At 41.3% G+C, this 21,906-nt stretch overlaps 1 protein-coding gene across 2 annotated transcripts in view; it reads right to left on the bottom strand.

The window, feature by feature from the left end:
- The window catches only part of SESN1 (sestrin 1), a 128,439-nt gene that overhangs the window by 8,936 nt on the left and 97,597 nt on the right, over window positions 1–21,906 (bottom strand). The window contains exons 2-6 of one of the 2 annotated variants that reach the window (XM_008051993.1): window positions 12,130–12,195; window positions 10,184–10,384; window positions 9,219–9,401; window positions 6,322–6,564; window positions 1,088–1,235 (exon numbers count right to left, since the gene is read on the bottom strand). In XM_008051993.1, coding sequence (XP_008050184.1) covers window positions 1,088–1,235; window positions 6,322–6,564; window positions 9,219–9,401; window positions 10,184–10,384; window positions 12,130–12,195 — 841 coding nt within the window. The remainder of the gene's footprint in view (window positions 1–1,087; window positions 1,236–6,321; window positions 6,565–9,218; window positions 9,402–10,183; window positions 10,385–12,129; window positions 12,196–21,906) is intronic. The other variant, XM_008051994.2, reaches the window with a different exon arrangement.

Raw genomic sequence — 21,906 nt, 5'->3', positions numbered from 1 at the left:
CTGCTGGGCGCCGGCGATCCTTCCGCCTCAGCCTTCCAAGTAGCTGGAACTACAGGCGCATACTACCACGCCCAGCTAATTTTTTTTGATTTATTGTAGAGATGAGGTCTCACCTGCCTAGGCGGGTCTCGAACCCAGGGGCTCAGGTAATCCACTCACCTCAGCCTCCCAAAGGCGTGGGATTACAGGCTGAGCCACCGAGCCCGGCTGTATTTGTTTTTTGAGAGATGAGGCTCTTGCTACGTTGCCCAGGCTCATCTGGAACTCATGGCCTCAAGGCCATCCTCCCACCTCAGCCCACAGGCACATGCCACTGTACCTGTCAAATCATAGAATTTAAAAGCTGGAAGCAATCTCAGGACTTTATGAACTTAAAGAGGAGAAGCCAGGTCAACATAATGAGACTCTATCTCTACGAAATATAAAAAAATTAGCTGGGTGTAGTGGCATGTGACTGTAGTCCCAGCTACTTGGGAGGCTGAGGTGGTAGACTCTCTTGAGCCCAGGAGGTTGAGGCTGCAGTAGCTATGAAGGCACCACTGCACTCCAGCCTGGGCAACAGAGTGAGACCCTGTTAAAAAAAAAAGAACAACAAAAGGGGACACACCTACATTAAGTGACTTACACCTGTCATCCCAGCACTTTGGGAGATCGAGGCAGGAGGATTGCTTGAGCCCAGGAGTTTGAGACCAGCCTGGGCAACATAGTAAGACCTTGTATCTATTTAAAAAAAAAAAAAAAAAAAGGAAAAAAGTTGGGCACAGTGGCTCACACCTGTTATCTCAGCATTTTGAGAGGTGGAGGTGAGAGGATTACCTGAGTCCAGGGGTTCAAGACCAACCTGGGCAACTTGGCAATGACTTCGTATCTACAGTAAATTAAAAAATTAGCCAGGTTTGGCGGTGCAGGCCTGTGGTTCTAGCAACTTGGAAGGCTGAGGTAGAAGGATCGCCTGAGCCCAGCAGGGCAAGGCTAAGTGGCCATGAGAGTGCCACTGCACTCAGCCTGGGCAACACAATGAGACTGACTCAAAAAAAGAGCTGAGTTGACAAAGGAAATTGTATCACACAGGTGAGGCTGTTCTTACCTGAAGAGAAGACGAACATGCTTTCCCTCTTTTCCATTTCGAAACGGGAAGTCATCTCTTCCTGACTCGCCTCCTCTTCATCGCGACATTCCTGTAACTGCCTCATCTTTTCCATGAGGGCTTCGACCTCAAAGAAGGAATCACTCACCTGAAGAGAAAACACAGTAAACATCACATATGGCAGATGCAGAATATTAATGAATTGTCTTTTATTAAGCCTGTCTCATAAGAATTTGTATCTTAACAGAATACAGGAAAAGTAGATTCTTAATAATTTTAGCCAGGTGTGGTGGCTCACGCCTGTAATCCCAGTACTTTGGGAGGCAGAGATAAGAGTATTGCTTGAGTCCTGGGGTTTGAGACCAGCCTGGGTAATTTGGCAAGACCTCGTCTCCACAATAAATTAAAAAATTAATCAATTATGGTGGCGTATGGTGGGAGGATCACCTGAGTCCAGCAGGTCCAGGCTGCAGTGGCCGTGACTGTGCACTGCACTCTTAGCCTGGGCGACAGAGTGAGATTCTGACTCAAAAAAATTTTTTTTAATTTTATACAAATGAGTCAAAAACTAAGTTATTTTGGTGTATTGGATATACAGACAAGCATATTTTGAATTATAGGAGAAAAATAATTTTAAGAACACATTCTAATGTTTTACCTTATAAAATTAGTAATAATGTCATTACTATTTATTCTGTTTTAAAAATCAAAATCTAACACTGCTGGTCAATTTAAAACAGAACTGAAGCTGGGTGTAGTGGCTCATGCCTGTAATCCCAGCACTTTGGGAGGTGGAAGTGAGAGGATTGCTTGAGCCCAGGGGTTCAAGACCAGCCTAGGCAATTTGGCGAGACCCCGTCTCTACAATAAACCAAGAAAAATTAACTAGACATGGTGGCGTGTGCCTGTAATTCCAGCTATTTGGAAGGTTGAGATAGAGGGAACACCTGAGCCCAGCAGGTTGAGGCTGCAGTGGCCATGATCATGATACTGCATTCCAGCCTAGGTGAGAGTGAGACTCTGACTCCAAAAAAAAAAAAACACTCAAAAAACAGAATGGAATATCTAAGAATTAATTTCTGCTTGTTCAATCTGTTAAACAAATACACAATATAAGTGGTTTTGCCTCAGCTGTGTACACTGGGCATACTGTCAACATATATCTATCATCTTTAGTAATCAGCTCTATATACAATTTACTAGTTAAACATGAAACATTTCCTTACTTGGCTGGTGTTGGCCTCTGACTTCTGCAAATGGGTCTGGCAGCTGTCACTTGCTGGGATTACTATAGCACATCACATCACATCCCATAGTAATGGATCTGGCACATAAGTACTGGCCAGTGGTCTTGAACTGGTCAAACCACTTACACTTCTATGCCCACTGCACCCTTACTATGAACATGGGATCACATCTATGGCAGTTATATCTTATAAAATGGATATATTCAGAAGTCTTAAAATCTCAAATCTAAGTGTTCAAATACAAAATTAATGTTTTCCCTTATATATTTCATATCTCTTGCCAGGAATTTTAAAAAAAATTATAGAGATGGAGTCCCACTATGTTGCCAGGCTGTCTCCAACTTTTGGGCTCAAGTGATCCTCCTGTCTAGGCCTCCCAAAGTGCTGGGATCACAGGCATGAGCCACTACACCCAGCCTCCACGAATTTCTTTTTTTTTTTTGAGTTGGAGTCTCACTCTGTCTGTCGCCCAGGCTGGAATGCAGTGGCATACCCACAGCCACCTCCTGCCTCAGCCTTCCAAGTAGCTGAAACTACAGGCACATGCCACCATACCCAGCTCATTTTTTGATTTATTGTAGAGATGAGTTCTCACCAAGTTGTCCAGGCTGGTCTTGAACCCCTGGGCTGAGGCAATCCTCTCGCCTCAGTCTCTCAAAGTGCTGGGATTACAGGCTAGAGCCACCGTGCCTGGCCCATGAATGTTTTTTAAGACCTCTTGTCTTCCATTCTTTTCCTGACTTCCACCCATGGATTTTTTGGGGATCAGCTGACATGCTTCTCCTAAGCACCCATCTCCTATCACCCAAGCCCCAGCTACTCTCACACAACTCCTTCAGAGTACCAACCCATTTATAATGAGTTACGTGATATTGATTTAATGCCTGCTTCCTTCTCAGACCAAACCTTCACAGGGGTAGGGGGCCTGTCTGTTGAGTTTAGTTTACTTGTATATACCCAGATCCTAGCACAGTACCTGGTACATATTTAAGAAATATTTGTTGCAGAATGACTGTAAGCATAATCTTTATATCAAGAGATAATTTCTATTTCTTGTGCTTTATATTTCCATACGATCCAAGTAGTTACACCAAAATACTTTTGCACTAAGCCTTTTCTCTAATAATTTCATGATGAGAAGTGTTTGTATGATTGTATTAAAGATTCTTCTGATGCATACGTTTCCATAATTATTCCTGAGACAGGATCAGTAACCAAACAAACAAAAAGGTTGAAAAGGCTTGGGTTGCTTACTAGAATCAAGCTTTTTATAAAAAAATCTCTATCAACTCAAATTATCCCTCATTTATATGAATGTATCTATTTTGTCTACTCATCTTCCTCTAAGATAAACTGACCAAATTTTAAATATTCTTAGGAAAGAGAATTCTCGATAAATTATATTGAAATAAGAGGGGAAGGAAAGAAAGAATGTTTCTATTGTTTCTTGACTGACCTGCTAGAGCTGTTTGGGTTAAAAAAAAATTAAAGCATTTCACTTTAGTATTAAAATGATGATACTGTATAGAAAAATCTTTTGTGTTTGCTTTGTATCATTTGTATCAGAAGGGCTGAGTCAGGTATCAGATATATACCTGAAGAATTAGCTATATTAGCTCATTGTCACGTGTCATCAGTGTGGGCTATAACCATTCTAAAAGCATCCAACTTTTCTGGAAATACAGGAGACTACCTACTAGAGAAATACAAATTCTATACTTTCACTACCTTCTCTCTTTAATAGAAGGATAACCAGAAACAATCAAGTATTATTTCTTTTCTTTTTTTTAAGAGTTAGAGTCTCACTCTAACTCAGGCTATAATGGCTGCTGCAGCCTCGACCTTTGGGCTCAGGTGATCCTTCCGCCTCAGCCTTCCAAGTAGCTGGAACTACAGGCACATGCCACCACGCCCGGCTAATTTTTTGATTTATTGTAGAGACGAGATCTGGCCAAATTGCCCGGGCTTTTTATATCAAGCTTTCTCGAACCTGTGGGCTCAGGCAATCGTCTGGCCTCCACCTCCAGAAGTGCTAGGATTACAGGGGTGAGCTACCGTGCCCACCCAATCAAATATTTTTCTTTAGCCTGTACTAAATTATTGGTAGGAAGGACACATCTCCTAGCATTGTAGCAACCAATACAGTCTCTCTTGGGTCCTCTCATAACCTCTGAGATTTGATAAACAATATGCAGGACTATATCCTGAATCTAGACAGCACACAGGAGGGTGAGACTGATGGCCTTTGGCAGTGTCAGCACTGTTCTGTGATCAACCTCGGGAAAATACCTTTCTTACTCTCTTTTCCAGGCATGGTGGCTCAAGCCTGTAGTCCCAGGCCTGCTAATTACATATGGTGATAATTTCACCATATGTAAATACTATCTCTTATTTAGCACCTTATAAATGCTAAGTGCTATACCAGGTATTTTACCTCTTTAGAGACATTTCATTTCTCCCTCACAAAAGCTTTGTGTTTTACCTTTATTTGGACATGAAAGAACTGAGGTTCTACAACTTGCCCAAAGTCAAATATATCAGTTAAAGGCAATTCAACCTGTCTAAATCTGTTCATAAGAATAATATGGCTCAGAAAATGTATGCAGTGTTCAGACGGCTATGACGCTATTTCTCTGATTTCTCTTTTGAAGTATAATATAAACCCTTGCTTTTTTGCTACAGCAAAAGAATGCATAAGAGCAGTTTGGTCATTATATACAGGAATTTGCTTGTAGAAAATTTGCTTATAGAAAATTGAACTTGTACTGATCTGTTTCAAAGGATTAACAAAACTAAGAAAACATAAAAGCCAGAGAAGAAATAGAGGTAAAAGCATTTTAACAAATTTATAGTCACTGACATCACCTTCTATACTGGTACAAAGTTAAAACATGAAAAAGAATTTTTTTTTTTTTTTTTTGAGTTGGAATCTCACTTTGTTGCCCAGACTGGAGTGCAGTGGCCGCTCCCGGCCACCGCAGCCTCGACCTGCTGGGCTCCGGCGATCCTTCCGCCTCAGCCTTCCGAGTAGCCGGAATTACAGGCATGTGCTACCACGCCCAGCTGATTTTTTGATTTATTGTAGAGATGAGGTCTCGCTGCCCAGGCGGGTCTCGAACCTGCGGGCTCAGGCAATCCACTCACCTCAGCCTCCCAAAGGCGCAGGATTACAGGCTGAGCCACTGAGCCCAGCAAAAAAGAATTTTAAAGGGAGGAATTTCTAGATTAAATCTTCTACAAGATGAAAAATTAAGAGGTTAGCCTGTTTCTTTAGTGTGGAAAGGAAGAAAAGGGTGTGATCAGCACCAGGACGTCCCCACCATCAGGCCATACTGTTCCCAGCCTTTCTTCATTTCACTGTAGTAGCTATACAATATTATGGCCTTGCCGGGGCACGTGTTATTGGTTTCTGATCTTAAAATTATTTGAGTGTAAACTCCTAGAGGATCTTGTCATTTTGTATATGCCATTTGCATAATTTTGTATAGCATCCAGACTAGTAATGGGCATATTTGGAGGCAATCAATAAATCCTTACTGAATAAACTGATATAGGGGGCCCAATATTTCTATGGACTTAACATGGTGGATTTTCTTTTTTGAGTCAGTCTTACTCTGATGCCCAGGCTAGAGCGCAGTGGCACACTCACAGCTACTGCAGCCTCGACTTGCTGGGCTCACGTGATCCTTCCACCTCAGGCTTCCAAGTAGCTGGAACTACAGGCATGCACCACCACACCCAGCTAATTTTTTTTTTAAATTCATTGTAGAGACGAGGTCTGTCGCCAAGTTGCCCAAGCTGGTCTCAAACCCCTGGGGCTCAGGCAGTCCTCTCACCTCTGCCTTCCAAAGAGCCAGGATTATAGGCATGAGCCACTGCGCCAGGCCAACAGGGTAGATTTTCTATGAAGCCAAATGAAGAAATAACATAATGGCAATTACTGTGATTAGTTGTATGACAATCCCATAACAAATACTGGATACTTACAGAAACATTTCCTGCTGAGTTGACCTGAGTTTCCTCCACGCTGTGATTGCCATTTGTAATGTCACAGATGCAGCAGTTACTGACAGAAGGAGGTCTGAACGTGTGGCCACCATCACAATGAATTTCTGGACTGATTCCACAGCCAAATGCGAACGAGGCAAGAGAATGATAGTGTGTGAGTAAAACTACTGCATGTACTAGCTCTGCAAGGGACCAGCTGTGCTCTTCAGCTTTTAAAAGTCCCTTAGGGAAAAAGAAAGAAAATATATTTTTGTATTGGGATGTGGTAAAAGTATATAGTTCATCTTAGTATTTAATCTATTGACAACAGGATTAGCCACCATATAAAGCCTAGTGAGAAAATGCCCCTGGAAACATGTAGAGCCTAGGATTTGCTAACTTTTATGAAAATGGATCACAAGTAGATCTTAACATAAACTTTTAATGATACATTCATTATTACTTTGATTTTCTGAAATATTGATTTAAAAATGTAAATAGAATACATTTTGCCTAAAAGCAATTGTTGCTGTATTTCAGATGCTGGATTATGAATGAATTACTGTGGTGTTAGTTCAGAGACTGAAACCAAATGTAATAAATTTGTGTTTATAGTTGAAGCTACTATGTTAAATTTCTGTGTTTTGTTTATTATTAGGTATCCTCAAAGAATCTTTAAGATAAGTGGCTTGAACACCGTGTGACTCCAAATATTCCTAAATCATCAAATTATATTTATTTTAAAAGTTATACATAAATTCCACAGCTCCTCAAATTCAATTCTGTGTCCCTTCTGCTTCATCATCTAATTTATAATCTTGTATAATTTTTCCTTAATTGACAATATAAGACATGGTACTAATATTCAAATCTTACATCTTCTTCATAATCTCTTCAATTATATAACAATATCTAAAGTGTTCTATAAAATAGACAAGATCAAAAAGACAGGTTTTTAAGAATTGTTACTGACTGGGCGCAGTGGCTCAAGCCTGTAATCCCGGCACTTTGGGAGGTAGAGACAAGAGGATTGCTTAAGCCTAGGGATTCAAGACCAGCCTGGGCAACTTGGCAAGACCTCGTCTCTACAATAAATAAAAAAATCAGCCAGACATGGTGGCACTTGCCTGTGGTTTCAGCTACTTGGAAGGCTGAGACAGAAGAATCACCTGAGCCCAGCAGGTCGAGGCTGTGGTGACAGTGAGCATGCCACTGCACTCCAGCCTGGGCAACAGAGTGTGACTCCGACTCAAAAAAAAAAGCCGGGACGGTGCGCAAGCCTGTAATCCCAGCACTTTGAGAGGCTGAGGCGAGAGGACTGCCCAAGCCCAGGGGTTCGAGATCAGCCTGGGCAACTTGGCAAGACGTTGGCTCTACGATAAATCAAAAAAATTAGCTGGGTGTGATGGCGCACACCTGTAGTTCCAGTTACTTGGAAGGCTGAGGCGGAAGGATTGCCTGAGCTAAGCAGGTCGAGGCTGCAGTGGCCATGAGTGTGCCACTGCACTCCAGCCTAGGCGACAGAGTGAGACTCCAACTCAAAAATAATAATAATAATAATTGCTACTGCATGGTAGACATTTTAGAGGCCACCAATCTACCTTTACTCTATTACCTCTGTTAATAAATAGAACCAGAATGAACTACTTTAACATAGCATTTAAAAGACAAAGAGGTGAGATGCTACTCCACACCTATTAAAATGGCCAAAATTCAGATCACTAATACCAATGCTGGCAGAGATGTGGAGCAATACGAATGCTCCTTTATTGCAGCCAACAATGCAGATACTGCCACGTTGCGAGACAGTTTCACAGCTTCTTACAGAGGTAAACATAGGCTTAACCATAAGACTCAGCAATCTCATTCCTAGTTATTTGCCCAAATGAGCCAAAGACTTTTATCTAGAAAAAAACTGCGCCTGAATGTTGATAGAAACTTTATTCATAATTGGCCCAAATTGGCAGTAACCAAGATGTTCTTCAATAGGTGAATGAATAAACAAACTACAGTATATCCATATAATGGAGAATTATTCAGCAATAAAGAGAAATAAACTGGGCCAGGTGCGGTGGCTCACTATGGGAGGCCAAGGTGAGAGGATTGCTTGAGACCAGGAGTTCAAGACTGGCCTGGGCAACATAGCAAGGCCTCCTCTCTATAGAAAAATAAAAAAATTAGCCAGGTGTGGTCCTGTGTGCTTGTAGTCCCAGCTACTTGGGAGGCTGAGGCAGAAGGATAGATTGAGATCAAGAGGTCAAGACTGCAGTGAGCCATGAGCGTGCCACTGCACTCCAGCCTGGGCAACAGAGAGACTCTAACTCAAAAGAAAGAAAGAAAGAAACTATCAAGTCATGAAAAGATAGAGAGGAACCGTAATTGGATACTGCTAAATAAAAGAAGTCAACCTGATAAGGCTACATACTATAGGATTTCAACTATATGACATTCTCAAAAAGAGAAAACTATAAAGACCACAAAAACATCACGGGTTGCAGGGGTGTGGGGAAAGGGGACAGGGAGGAAAAGGTGAAACACGGCATTTTTAGAGTACTGACTATTAACTATTCTGTATGATGCTCTGATGATGGATGCATGATACTATATGTCTGTTATAAATCCACAGAACTGTACAATGCCAAGAGCGAATCCACTGTGAGCTAGGGCTTTAGTTAATAGTAATATATCAATACTGGCCCCTTACTTACAACAAATATACCACACAAATGCTAGACGTTAATAACAAACAGGAGAAACTGTGTGTCTGTGGAAAGGGGCTGAGGAGATAGAAAAGAGGAACTCCCTGTACTTTCTGTGCAATTTTTCTGTAAACTTCAAACTTCTCTAAAAAAATCAAGTCTGAACTGACTCCTAAGCTGTACGACTTCACTACTTACCTCAATGTGTTCTTTGGTAATAAGCCAAGGTCTGTGGGCTAACACTTTGTTGAGTTCTCCTAAATTCTGTAGTTTTTGAGGTGCATTCTCTAAACCGTTGAGCCACTTGGGATCTCCACCAACATGAAGGAAATCATTGACATGTAGGTTCACTAAGTAGGAACACTGATGTCTTGCTGCAGCCTTAAAAGAAGTCAAAAACATTATTCCAATTAAAAGCATGAAAACCTTGAACTAAATACAAATCCTGTTTCTTTAGTTGTGTAAAACAGTTAATTATGTTTTTTTTATTAGTATGCTTTCATCAAGTTTTGCATACCTACAGAAATATAGTTTTCATATAAACATTTAAGAAATTCAGACTGGACGTGGTGGGTTCATGCCTGTAATCCAGCACTTTGCAAGGCCCAGGTGGGAGGATCACCTGAGCACAGGAGTTTGAGACCAGCCTGGGCAACATAGCAAGACCTCCATCTCTTAAAAAAAAAAAAAAATTCAGATACACCATAGAAAACACCTTAGAAATATTCCAAGAATAAACAAAATATCTGATAAAAGTATTTGAACTTTAGAGATTGTATCTATATACCAACTCTCAGAACCTCAGATTAAAAAGCAGCTTCAATTAGGGAGCCAACAATAAAATAATGGAATCTTATTTACGAAATGAACAGGAAGCACCGCTTCAATCAAACCATTTGAAATAATGAAACAGAACTTGTGTTCTACTTTATTTTCTTATTTAATAGAGAATATTTCCCAGCATTGTATAAATACTTGCCTTCTTTTTCTGTTATACTTGAGAGCCTGCTTATTTAAAAAGAGGAAAAATGGAGACTGCCTAAGCAGAAATCCTATCACAAATCAGACTGTAAGTATTTATCCCCATGTCTAGAGCATGAACTCTCTCTTAAAGAGATTAATAAAAACAAGCAGAAACAAGATTCCACTGAACATTTACAAACCATTATTCCAATGTAGTGCCGATAATGCAGGGGTAATGGCCCATCCATTTGCAGCAAATAGTGTTGAGTTTTTAAGAAACTTTCCAAGTACTGAGGGTGGAAAACCATCACTAACGTAATGTTATCCAAACGACCCAAAGCAGCAAAAGACTCTTCAAATAAAGTGTGCATTCGGGCATCTTCACTCCCCACCTGAAGAATCTGTACAAAGGAGAGAAAAACCGTGGATTACATTGTAAATTGGCGTTAAGGAAAGAAGGTATATATGGGCTCATTCCAAGTGTCATTTAGAAGCAGATTAAATCTGGCTTAAGAGAGAGGGGTGTGTGGAGGAACTCAAATCACTCTATGAAAAAGATACCTGTACATGCATGTTTACTGCAGCATTATTCACAATAGCAACAACATGGAACCAACCATGCTGCCCACCGAAAGAGAACTGGATAAAAAATATGTGGTACATATACACAATGGACTATTATGCTGCTATAAAGGACAAAATTATGAACTTCGCAGCAACCTGGATGGATTTAGAGTCTATAATACTGAGTGATCCATCACAGAAACATAGAACTGAGTACCACATGTTCTCACTCATAAGCAGACCTTGAACAATTAGTATAATACTATAAGAAAGGGATTGGCAGTAGTGGGAAACTGCCAGGGGAGGGGTGGTGGGATTGGCAGTAATGGAAAACTGCCAGGGGAGAGAGGGCACACCTCATCAACATGCCTGCATAATGAACTTTTTTTTTTTTTTTTGAGTCAGAGTCTCACTCAGTCACTCAGTCTAGAGTGTAGTGGCATGCTCATAGCCACTGCAGTCTCGACCTGCTGGGCTCAAGCAATACTTCCACCTTAGCCTTCCAAGTAGTCGGAACTACAGGCACGTGCTACCAAGCCTGGCTTATTTTTTTATTTTATTGTAGATACGAGGTCTCACCAAGTTGCCCAGGCTGGTCTCGAGCCCCAGAGCTTAGGCAATCCTCTTGCCTCAGCCCCCCAAAATGCTGAGATTACAGGCTTGAGCCACTGTGCCCAGCATAATGAACATTTGTATACCCAACCCTGAATTGTTCCCCACATCTTTAAAATAAATACATAAAAATAAAGGGGGGGGGTGTGTGGTCGGGAACAATGGCTCAAACCTGTAATCCCAGCACTTTGAGAGGCCGAAGTGGTAGGATTGCTTGAACCCAGAAGTTCAAGACCAGCCTGGGCAATGTAGCAAGACCTCGTCTTTACAGATAAAAAACAATAATTAAAATAATAAAAAAGAGAGAGAGCGGTGACACATTTTAACTCAACAGGTAGCAAGCTATATAAGAATAAACAGCCACGTATTATGTACTGGGAGAAGTAACAAAAGCTGAGTCTTGAAGGCCGGCTAGAGAGGCTGCTGCAGACTGGGCTAGAATCCAGATAGAAGCAGATTGAGATGATCGGACTTGCAGGGCTTGCAAACAGACACTAAAACCCTTCCCTACAAAACCACTTACTCTCCCTCAATGGAAGGAGAACCAAAATGAACTAATAGCAAACAATCCTTATGAAAACAAAGCACAGATGCTCCCACATATATAAAATGAAAGATCCAATCTAGCATCGATCCCAGCCTGTGGGGACGGTGAAGACGAAGAGACTCTGTGAGCATACCTAAGCAACATCTAAATATGAGACTCCATCTGGAGTCTTGCTGGTCAAAAACAAGTCTTGGCTTTACTTGGTTAAATGTGGGTGTTAAAACAACATCATGAAATACTAGAAATCAACATGACCACAAGAGCTTCGCGGTCCCAAGACTCACTGCCAAAGCATGATTAACTGCAATCAACTCTGCGTAAAACATGTTGTCGACCAGCAGCGCTGCAGATGCCAAGATGTGGGTCATGAAAGCCTTTCCTTAAAAGCGGGCAGTTCACTGTGTACTTTCACAAACAGCATACCTCTTTTTCTGGGATGAATCTGCTTGGTCCGTGTCCTAGTGGTCGAGGAATTCTAATTCCAAGTTCCTAGAAAAGAAAATTACACCATCTCAGGTCTTCAGCAGTAAACAACAGGAACGGAGGGAGAACTCAGCAGGGGAACAGAGACTGGCTTGTTTTGGTGGCTTGTGTGCATGGCTATATATACATACCAACGCCTCTGTTTGCATCACAGAGCTGACAACAGCTTATAATATGACTCTGACTAAAAACAATAAAACCTGTTTCACTAAAACCAGAGTTTTGCATAGAGTACTTGGCAAAGAGTCTAGAACAGAAAGTTCAGCACATAGCAGCCAACCCTGTGGATTGTCAGTGATACAAAATAAGACCAACGTGTTTGCACATCTAAAATTCAACCACCCAAAATACCAATCCCTGTGCTGCTTGTCAGGAAATGGAAAGGCCCCACCTCCACCTCGATGTCTCCAGCTGGAGAAAGTGTAATTCTTATTACATCTACAATCACGCCTCACGGTTAGAACAGAAATGTTACAAAAAACAAAAACTAGTCACATGCCCAGGAGAGAAAGTACTCAGGACATGTCTTCTCTCTGGCTGGATAAAACAATTTTAGAGAAACTCATTTTGTAAGTCTGTCATACATGTGTTAATGTACAGGGTATCATCAATCTTGCTTATATTTTAGAGACGTTCAAAGGAGAAGTAAATATTTTTCTGCCTTTTGATACAGTGAGTCTAGAATCCTGGATTTTTTTATGTGACAGTGTAGAACGGTCAACAAAAAATGAAAAATCAACTGTTAGGGCTTCCTGTGGCCTCCTATCCCCAATAAAACATGCTTATAGAAATAAAACCATAATATAATAATAATATAACTGTTTTTGTTGTTTTGAGGCCTAGGTTCTATCATTCTAGCCTCATTAAATTTTTTTTTAAGTTTACACAATTAAAATTAACCTTTGCTTATATAATTACATGTAATTATTATTTCCACCCTCTTCCTACTGCTTCCAAAGGTTTTTCATGATATAAACCAGACGCTTTCCTTTTTTTTTTTTTTTTTGAGTTAGAGTCTCATTCTGTTGCCCAGGTTGGAGTGCAGTGGCACCCTCACGGCCATCACAGCCTCAAACTGCTGGGCTCGGGCGATTCTTCCACCTTCCAAGTACCTGGAACTACGGGCATGCGCCACCATGCCTGGCTAGTTATTTATTTATTTATTGTAGAGATGAGGTCTCGCCAAGTTGCCCAGGCTGGTCTCAAACCCGTGGGCTCAGATAATCCTCTCACCTCGGTCTCCCAAAGTGCTGGGATTATTTATAGGCGTGAGCCACCGCACTCGGCCAGGCTGACATGTTCCTTTTAAAGAAAAAAGGTGTATGTGTGGTACAGGGTGGACGGTGCACAGAGAGGAGGACACGAGACAGCAATTCAAGAAATCAGGTCCAAGCAAATGACAACCTTTTGAGCATCATGGATTCTTAAAAATTAGCAGACAAAAGTGGAAGAAAACAAAACTGAGATTCAAAGTAGGCTGTATTTCCCAACTGAATTCATACAATTATTTATAAATCAAATAATCTTATACTGGATGACAGAGACTTCTCCCTAGTTAATCTACCCTGACTCTGAATGTTTCTATATTATACCCTTCATTAGAGGAGGCACTTAATTCACAGGTCTGGCCATGTATGGGTCCCACTTTTAATATCCTGTGATAAATGCCAGAAGGAAAAAGATTCCCGTTATTCAATACATCATCTTGGCACAAATGCAGGCATTTTTTTTGTTTTTTGAGTCAGAGTCTCACTTTGTTGCCCAGAGTGAGTGGGTGCACAAAGAGAAGGACACGTGGCAGCAATTCAAGAAATCAGGTCCAAGCAAATGACAACCTTGTGAGCATCATGGATTCTTAAAATTAAGCAAGCCGGGCTTGGTGGCTCAGCCTGTAATCCCGTGCCTTTGGGAGCTGAGGTGAGTGGATTGCCTGAGCCCGCAGGTTCGAGACCCGCCTGGGCAACTTGGCGAGACCTCATCTCTACAATAAATTAAAAAAATCAGCCGGTGTGGTAGTGTGCGCCTGTAGTTCCAGCTACTTGGAAGGCGGAAGGATCGCCGGAGCCCAGCAGGTCAATGCTGCGGTGGCTGGAAGCGGCCTCTGCACTCCAGTCTGGGAGACAGAGTGAGACTCCAACTCAAAAAAAAAAAAAAAAAAAAATTAAGCAGGTAAGACAAAAGTGGAAGAAAACAAAAGTGGAGTGCAGTGAAATGCTCATGGCCACCACAGCCTCGACTTGCTGGGCTCAGGTGATCTTTCTACCTTAGCCTTCCGAGTAGCTGGAACTATAGGCATGCACTACCTGCCCAACTAATTTTTTGATTTATTGTACAGACAAGGTCTGCTAAGTTTCCCAGGCTGGGCGCAGGCAAAAATGCAGGCATCTAAACAAAATGATGACTCAACTTTTCTAACTGCTGAGTTTCTGTTCCAATTATATACATTTTAGACAAAATATACTGGACAAAACTGTAATGCTAAAACCAACATTTATCCTTTCTCATTTATTTAATCTTTGAAAACTACCTTATTTAAACAAAATATATTTTAGGAAAATACCTGTGTCAGAGGTTTATTACTATTCTAGAATTAAAAGACTTGCAGTTTTATGGTATATGTAAAGGTATCATTTCAAATAGAGGAGAAATGAATTATTCAACAAGTGGTCTTGGGACAGCCAGATGGCCACTCAACACAGTAGAGTTGGAGCCCTAAACCATGCTTTACCTCACAACAAATCAGAGTTAAATGTAAAAAAACAAAGAAAAAGCAGAGTGGAGCAGACCTCAGAATGCCACAAAAGCCAAAAGTCATGACATATAAGATGGATACATTTAATAACATAAAAATAAAGTTTTCACATGAGAAAAATACATCTATACAAAGTCAAAAGTAAACACAGAATTGGGAGATATACTTGCAACTCAAACAACAAAGGGCTAATTGAAAACAATAAAGAGTCCTAAAATAAATCCCAACAATCTACAGAAAACAAAGGATATGAACAGTGCAAAGAAAATAAAATACAAATGGCTGAAAAATGCTTAACACTCACAATAAAACAACTGCAAATTAACTCCACTAAGATACCATTTTTCTCCAAAAAGATTGCTTAAGATCAAGAAGTGTGATAACAGGTTGTATTGGAGAGGAGGGTAGAGAAACAGTCAATCATTGCTTATACATTGTTGATGGGCGTATTTTGAAGTGTAAGGGGAAAAAAATCAAGAGTACAAAGCATATATATACATCCATATATATATGGAGTGTGAATTACTACCAGCTCTAGAGATGGTAATTTGCAGTATTGATCAAAATAAAAAAATTAACATACGCTTTGAATTCAACAATCCCATCCTAAGTGTTAACTTACAGATATATCACATTTGAGAAATGTCATATGTAAAAGGACAGTCACTGCAACATTGTTTCTAATAGTACAAGATTGAAAACAACCTAAAGTACTCATCAATAGAGGTCTGTTTCAGTCAAGTTCAGTATGATCATATAATTAGAATAGCAAGCAGTCTTTACACAGAATGGAGCAGTTCTATAAGGCTGGACTTTGAAAGCTAAGATATGTGGTTGGTGGGAAGCAGAGTGTATAATATGTATATATTATGTTATTTGTAAGGAGAAAAAAGTCTCAGCAATTCCATATCTAGGACTTGATCTTACAAACATATTAGCAGCATGTGGGTGGGTTAGTTTTCATTTTTTAAAATGAGGCCAGGTTGATAGCACATGGGCTTCAAAACACAAGAGTTATATAAATTATGTTATTCTGGTTTTATTGCTATACCAGATATATAGTTTTCATCTCAAACGATTATAAAACAATAGTCTACAATTCCAAGAAAGTGGCTATGAATGCTTGAGAAATAGAATATTTCCTGTAGGTGTGGCAAGGGTCTCTCCCAAAGGGTTCATGTAATTCTCATGATTATAAGTCCGTCCCCACAGTCAAATTTAGTGGCCATTTGGACACCACTCTCTCCTCTCTCTCCCTTGAACCCTCAGTGACCAAATTCTTCCTTTCCAGTTTCCTTTAAAAATATATTATTTTAGAGTGAAAAACTATGTGTTTTAAAATAGAATGCTTTAAAAAAAAAAAAAAAAAGCAAATATTCTTTGGGATGGCTTAGAGACCCATTATGCAATACCTCTCAGCATTAAGATCACATTTGTGCCAGTGCGGTGGCTCATGCCTGTAATCCCAGCATTTTGGGAGGTTGAGGTGAGAGGATTACCTGAACCCACAGGTTCAAGACCAGCCTGGGCAACTTGGGGAGACCTCATCTCTACAAAACATCAAAAAATTAGCTGGGTGTGGTGGCGCAAGCCTGTACTTCCAGCTACTTGGAAGGCTGAGGCGGAAGGATCAAGGCTCTGGTGGCCATGAGCCTAGCAGGTCAAGCCTGTGGTGGCCATGAGCATGCCACTGCACTCCAGCCTGGGCAACAGAGTGAGACTCCAACTCAAAAACAAAAACAAAAACAAAAACAAAAAAAAGATCATGCTCATTACCAGTCTGGCAAAGGGGCTGGGGACAGAAGAATGGGGAAACCAAAGGAGGCCTGGAAAGGAGTCTCTGACATTCAGGACTCCCACTTCATTACTTTACCTCAGTCTAGTTCTACGTAAAATAGAATTTGACCCAGTTCTCCCTTGGATTACCACTGTCAATTTCCAGCTGAGCTAAAGAGGTTATGAGATGCCTGTGTAATTCCATAAAAGCAGAAATGAAGGTTGGGGGAAGGGAAAGAGGAAGTGAAAGAAAAGATTGGGAGACAGGAGGAGGAAGTGGGGGATAGATAGATTACTTTTTTTCCGAGTTGGGGGTCTCACTCTGTTGCCCAGGCTGGAGTGCAGTGGCACAATCATGGTTCACCACAGCCTCGACCTCCTGGGCTCAAGTGGTTCTCCCACCTCAGCCTCCTGAGTCGCTGGGACTACAGGCATGTGCCACATCGCCTGGCTGATTTTTTTGTTGAGACAAGATCTTACTATGCTGCCTAGGCTGGTCTTGAACTCCTGGATTCAATCAGTCCTCCTGCCTTGGCCTCCAAAGTGTTGGGATCATGGGCATGAACGACTGCACTGGGCCTCAACAGAAGGCTTTTTAAAAAGTCAATTCTTGCCGGGCTCGGTGGCTCAGCCTGTAATCCCGCGCCTTTGGGAGGCTGAGGTGAGTGGATTGCCTGAGCCTGTGGGTTCGAGACCTGCCTGGGCAGCGAGACCTCATCTCCACAATCAATCAAAAAATCAGCCGGGCGTGGTAGCGCATGCCTGTAATTCCGGCTACTCGGAAGGCTGAGGCGGAAGGATTGCCGGAGCCCAGCAGGTCGAGGCTGCGGTGGCCGGGAGCGGCCACTGCACTCCAGTCTGGGCAACACAGTGAGACTCCATAGAAAGGGTTGACCAAGACTGATATAATAAGAAATATAGTTATGGCTGTTATAGAACCAAATTTCTTCTCCTGTATTTGGAGGCTAGACTCAAAAGATGTACTTATTCTGTCTTAGCTAACCGACCAGGCACATGACAGGAATACAAGAACAGGACATGATCTTTTCTACTAATCTCATATCCAACAAAGGCCTCATCTGGGGTCTTCCTGATGAGCTCTGAGACCGCATCCCTTTATTTATCCTCATCCAGATACCGGCAGGAAAAGGATCAATGACTACGTCACACTTTCCACTGCACACAAGTTAACTTCTGGGAAAATTAAACAGGTGACAATGACCTTGAGAACATCCAGCGGGACTTGTTATCATTGAAACATTCATGAAGACTCCTCATCTTGGAAAAAGCACCAATGTATAGCACAAACATGGAATAATGTTGTTAAAACAGTCTTCTCCATGCATCAAGTATGGAATGGGGTGGGGAGGAGGAGCACAAAGAAGATTTAGAAAGTTTAGGCCACACCAAGTCCTAATCTGTAAAACAGGATGATGGTAAAATAATATCATCAATCCCAACTACCACAAATTAGACTATAGACACTAAAGTTTAGAAAGAGGCCAGGCACGATGGCTCACTCCTGTATTCCCAGCATTTTGAAAGGTGGAGGTGAGAGGATTGCCTAAGCCCAGGGGTTCAAGACCAGCCTGGGCAACTCGGAGAAACCTCATCTCTAAGATAAAATAAAAAAGGAGCCAGCTGTGGTGACATGCACCTGTAGTCCTGGCTGCTTGGGAGGCTGAGGCAGAAGGATCACTTGAGCCCGCAGGTCGAGGCTACAGTAGCCGAGTATGCCACTGCACTCCAGCCTGGGGGACAGTGAGACTTCAACTCAAAAAGTAATAATAGTAAATATAAATACAGTTTAGAAAGGGTACTTGGTGTTCTACAGTATTCATGAAAAAGAATTCAGTGTCTTAGGTTGATCCTTACATTAGTCTATGAGGCAGGTCCCAGTCTTATCTCTATTTTAGCCCAGCCAACTGATGAAAGTGCTAGGATTTGAACCCAAGTATTCTAGTTCAGTGCCAGCACTAGTGAGTGGCCAAGATGAGGGTTAAGTCCGCAAAGTCTGGTTCTAGAGTTGCTATCTTTAATTACTACTCCTTCGAGCCTTTTTAAGAGTTCTTGGTTCTCTGAAGATCCTTTTAGATAGCATTATTATTATACAACAGTGTTCTTGGCCTATAAAAGGTTAAGTTTCAACTCTCCAGAAAATTCACCTTAAAAAATTATTTGTTACTTTAGAGCCAGGGTCTCACTGTCACCCATGCAGGAGCAAAGTGGTAAGATCATAACTCACTGCAGCCTCAAACTCATGGTCTCAAGTGATCCTCCCAAGTAGCTGGGCTTATGGGTACATACTACCTTACCTAGCATGAACAATTCTTAGTCACATGACAAACTAATTACAATTCTTTTCTAGCAGGTACTGATTTAAAGAAAAAAAAGGCACCGCAGATGTTCAGTGGAGTGATCATCAAACTAAATATATTTCATCACTTTCTATTTAGGTTAATTCAATTATTTCAATTTTCATCTGTAGCTATGAGAAACTGAACCACACTGAATAAATTTTGGCCAACCCAGATTCCAGGGGGCAGGACTGCCACCAGCAAATGACCTTGTTGAAAAGTAGATGTGGATGCTAATCACAGCACTAGCCTCCCAGGCACTGTGTGAAGGTGTGGCTGGAAAAACCAACATGAGAAGTGACATTCCTCTCCCCTCAACAATCCTAATAACCATCTTTGAAAGAGACAGCAAAAGCTTCCCCCACCACGATGTCGTTTCAGATCTCTGATGTGTTTCCTCAGTGTGTATGTAATATCAACACATTCATTTTCAGAGTGAAAATTCATAGCGAATGTTGACAGTACTACCACAGAAAGATGATGTATGTATTGTATCACCGTATGAATCAATGTTTGAGTACTGAAAAGTACTGTTCTGATCAGATGTTTCAAATTTGTTAGAGACACATTTATAATGCTATATCAATATCCTGGTGTGAAAGAATGAATGATTTGCCACAAATGCAAAATGCAAGCAGTCATTGGCTCACGGTGTCTACCCACCTGCAAAATTTGTTGAAAAGTAAAAATATGCAAATCAATGAACTCATTGTATATTTCCCACTGCACTTCTGCACTTCTGTATTTTTTACAAAACCTGCCTGGATTTTTTTAGTATGGTACTGATCATCACAAGCCTGGCGTGGTGGCTTATGTTTGCAGTCCCAGGTACTCGGGAGGCTGAGGCGGAAGGATCACCTGAGCCCAGGAGTTCCAGGCTGCAATGAACCATGATGGTGCTGCTTCACTGCACCCTGGGTGAGAATGTGAGACCCTGTCTTTAAAAACAAAAACCACCCCTCCCCCACAATTACAAAAGCACTGTGTGCTTTTTGAAGCATATTTCTTTTTTTTCTTTTTTCTTTTATTTATTTATTTATTTATTATTTTTTTTTGAGTTGGAGTCTCGCTCTGTCGCCCAGACTGGAGTGCAGTGGCCGCTCCCGGCCACCGCAGCCTCAACCTGCTGGGCTCTGGCGATCCTTCCACCTCAGTCTTCCAAGTCGCTGGAACTACAGACGCACGCTACCATGCCCGGTTGATTTTTGATTTATTGTAGAGATGAGGTCTCGCCAAGTTGCCCAGGTGGGTCTCGAACCCGCGGGCTCAGGCAATTCACTCACCTCAGCCTCCCAAAGGCACGGGATTACAGGCTGAGCCACCGAGCCTGGCTCTGAAGCATATTTCAATAAGGTAAAGAGATGCTGCAGAAAATTGAAAGTTCCCATTCTACTCTCCCTTCTCTGGGAGAAGCACTGACTATAAAGAAATATCTTTACTACACCAAAATGTACTAAGGCTTCTTTTAAAATTGTCATTGACACTATTGGGGAATTCAGAAATATTAAAATTCAGGTATCTCTCTCTGTTTTGGTTTTTTTTTTTTTTTTAACGTGCCCTACACTTTGCTCAGGAGTTCTACTCCTGTAAAGTGTTTAATTATGGGAGCTAGCTATTTGAAAGAATTGTGTTTATTAATTCTTTCACAAAGTGAACATGTTTCCTAAAAGGGCTGCTTCCTAATTTGTCTTCCTGGAGGTTGGATATATTAAACATGAAATACAACTATATAGAACTTCCTGGTTTCTTGCACACAATCCCACAGGCACTGTAACAGCGTGCAAGTTAAAACATAGCTCTTCATCTTTCAGTTTACATGGCTATCTTTAGAAATTCTAGATCTGGGCAAGAACCAGCATTCTGCACACAAACACCACCAGAAAGAACAAATCTATTCAGGCACGATGATTGGGGCCCACTTCTACTCAAAATGAGAAAAGACCTATTATAGCCTGAACACAGAAACTGTAAATGCTAATTCAACACTTTCACACTGTTTTCTCTCTTTGGTAAGGTTTCCAAAGCAACATTATAAAGAAATTTTTAAAAAGGTATTATCTGTAAATAAGGAGCATAGAGTGTGTATCCATTGCTAAAATCCAGGGAAAAAAATATTTGGTATTCTACAGCCTTCATCAGAAAGTGTCATTTAAGTTTGTATGAATATAGGTGGTATACTGATAATAGACCCTATTTCCAAAAAATGGAATTTCCAAATCACAGTCATTTTAGTGGACAAAGCTGCAGAGAGACTAATTCATATTTAGACTTCTTGAACTAAGGCAATACTCACATCATCTGATTTCAATTCAAATTTTAATTAGTATTCCTCTACTTTCTCTCTGGTCCTCTTTTGAATCAAAGCCCTTTACAGGTCCACATTTTAGCTAAGGTTACATCAGTAACTTCAGATGCCGTCCTTCCTATTTGTAACCATTTAGAAACAATACAAAACGTTACAAGTAAATACCTTTCGGAAGGCCAACTCCCACACAAAAGCGGTGGTTTAATAAACAGAGCTGCGCTGTGCATCACGTCATAGAGAGCCTGCAGAACACGCTTATTCTAGGCAACAGCATCTTTTAACTGACTCGATTGCTTCCCCCCCCCTTTTTAAATAGGCGGCAAAGGGGGCGAGGGGGACTACATGATCTGTGTTGACAACACGCCCGGGGGAGAAATCCACAGACTGTGAACCCTTAGACCAGAGCTCAGCTGGGACTCGGACTTGCTGAGACTTGTCAGAAGCCAGCGTCACTCGCGTTTGGAGACGACCCTTTAAATGACCAGGGCAGGGACTCCCCCAGCTCGGCATTCGCCCGGGGACCACTC

Source organism: Carlito syrichta, unplaced genomic scaffold (assembly GCF_000164805.1).
Source record: "Carlito syrichta isolate Samal-C Ts95f unplaced genomic scaffold, Tarsius_syrichta-2.0.1 Scaffold251499, whole genome shotgun sequence".
NCBI lineage: Eukaryota > Metazoa > Chordata > Mammalia > Primates > Tarsiidae > Carlito > Carlito syrichta.
Note: the sequence above shows the minus strand (reverse complement) of the source record. Positions and strands in the feature narration are given on the sequence as shown.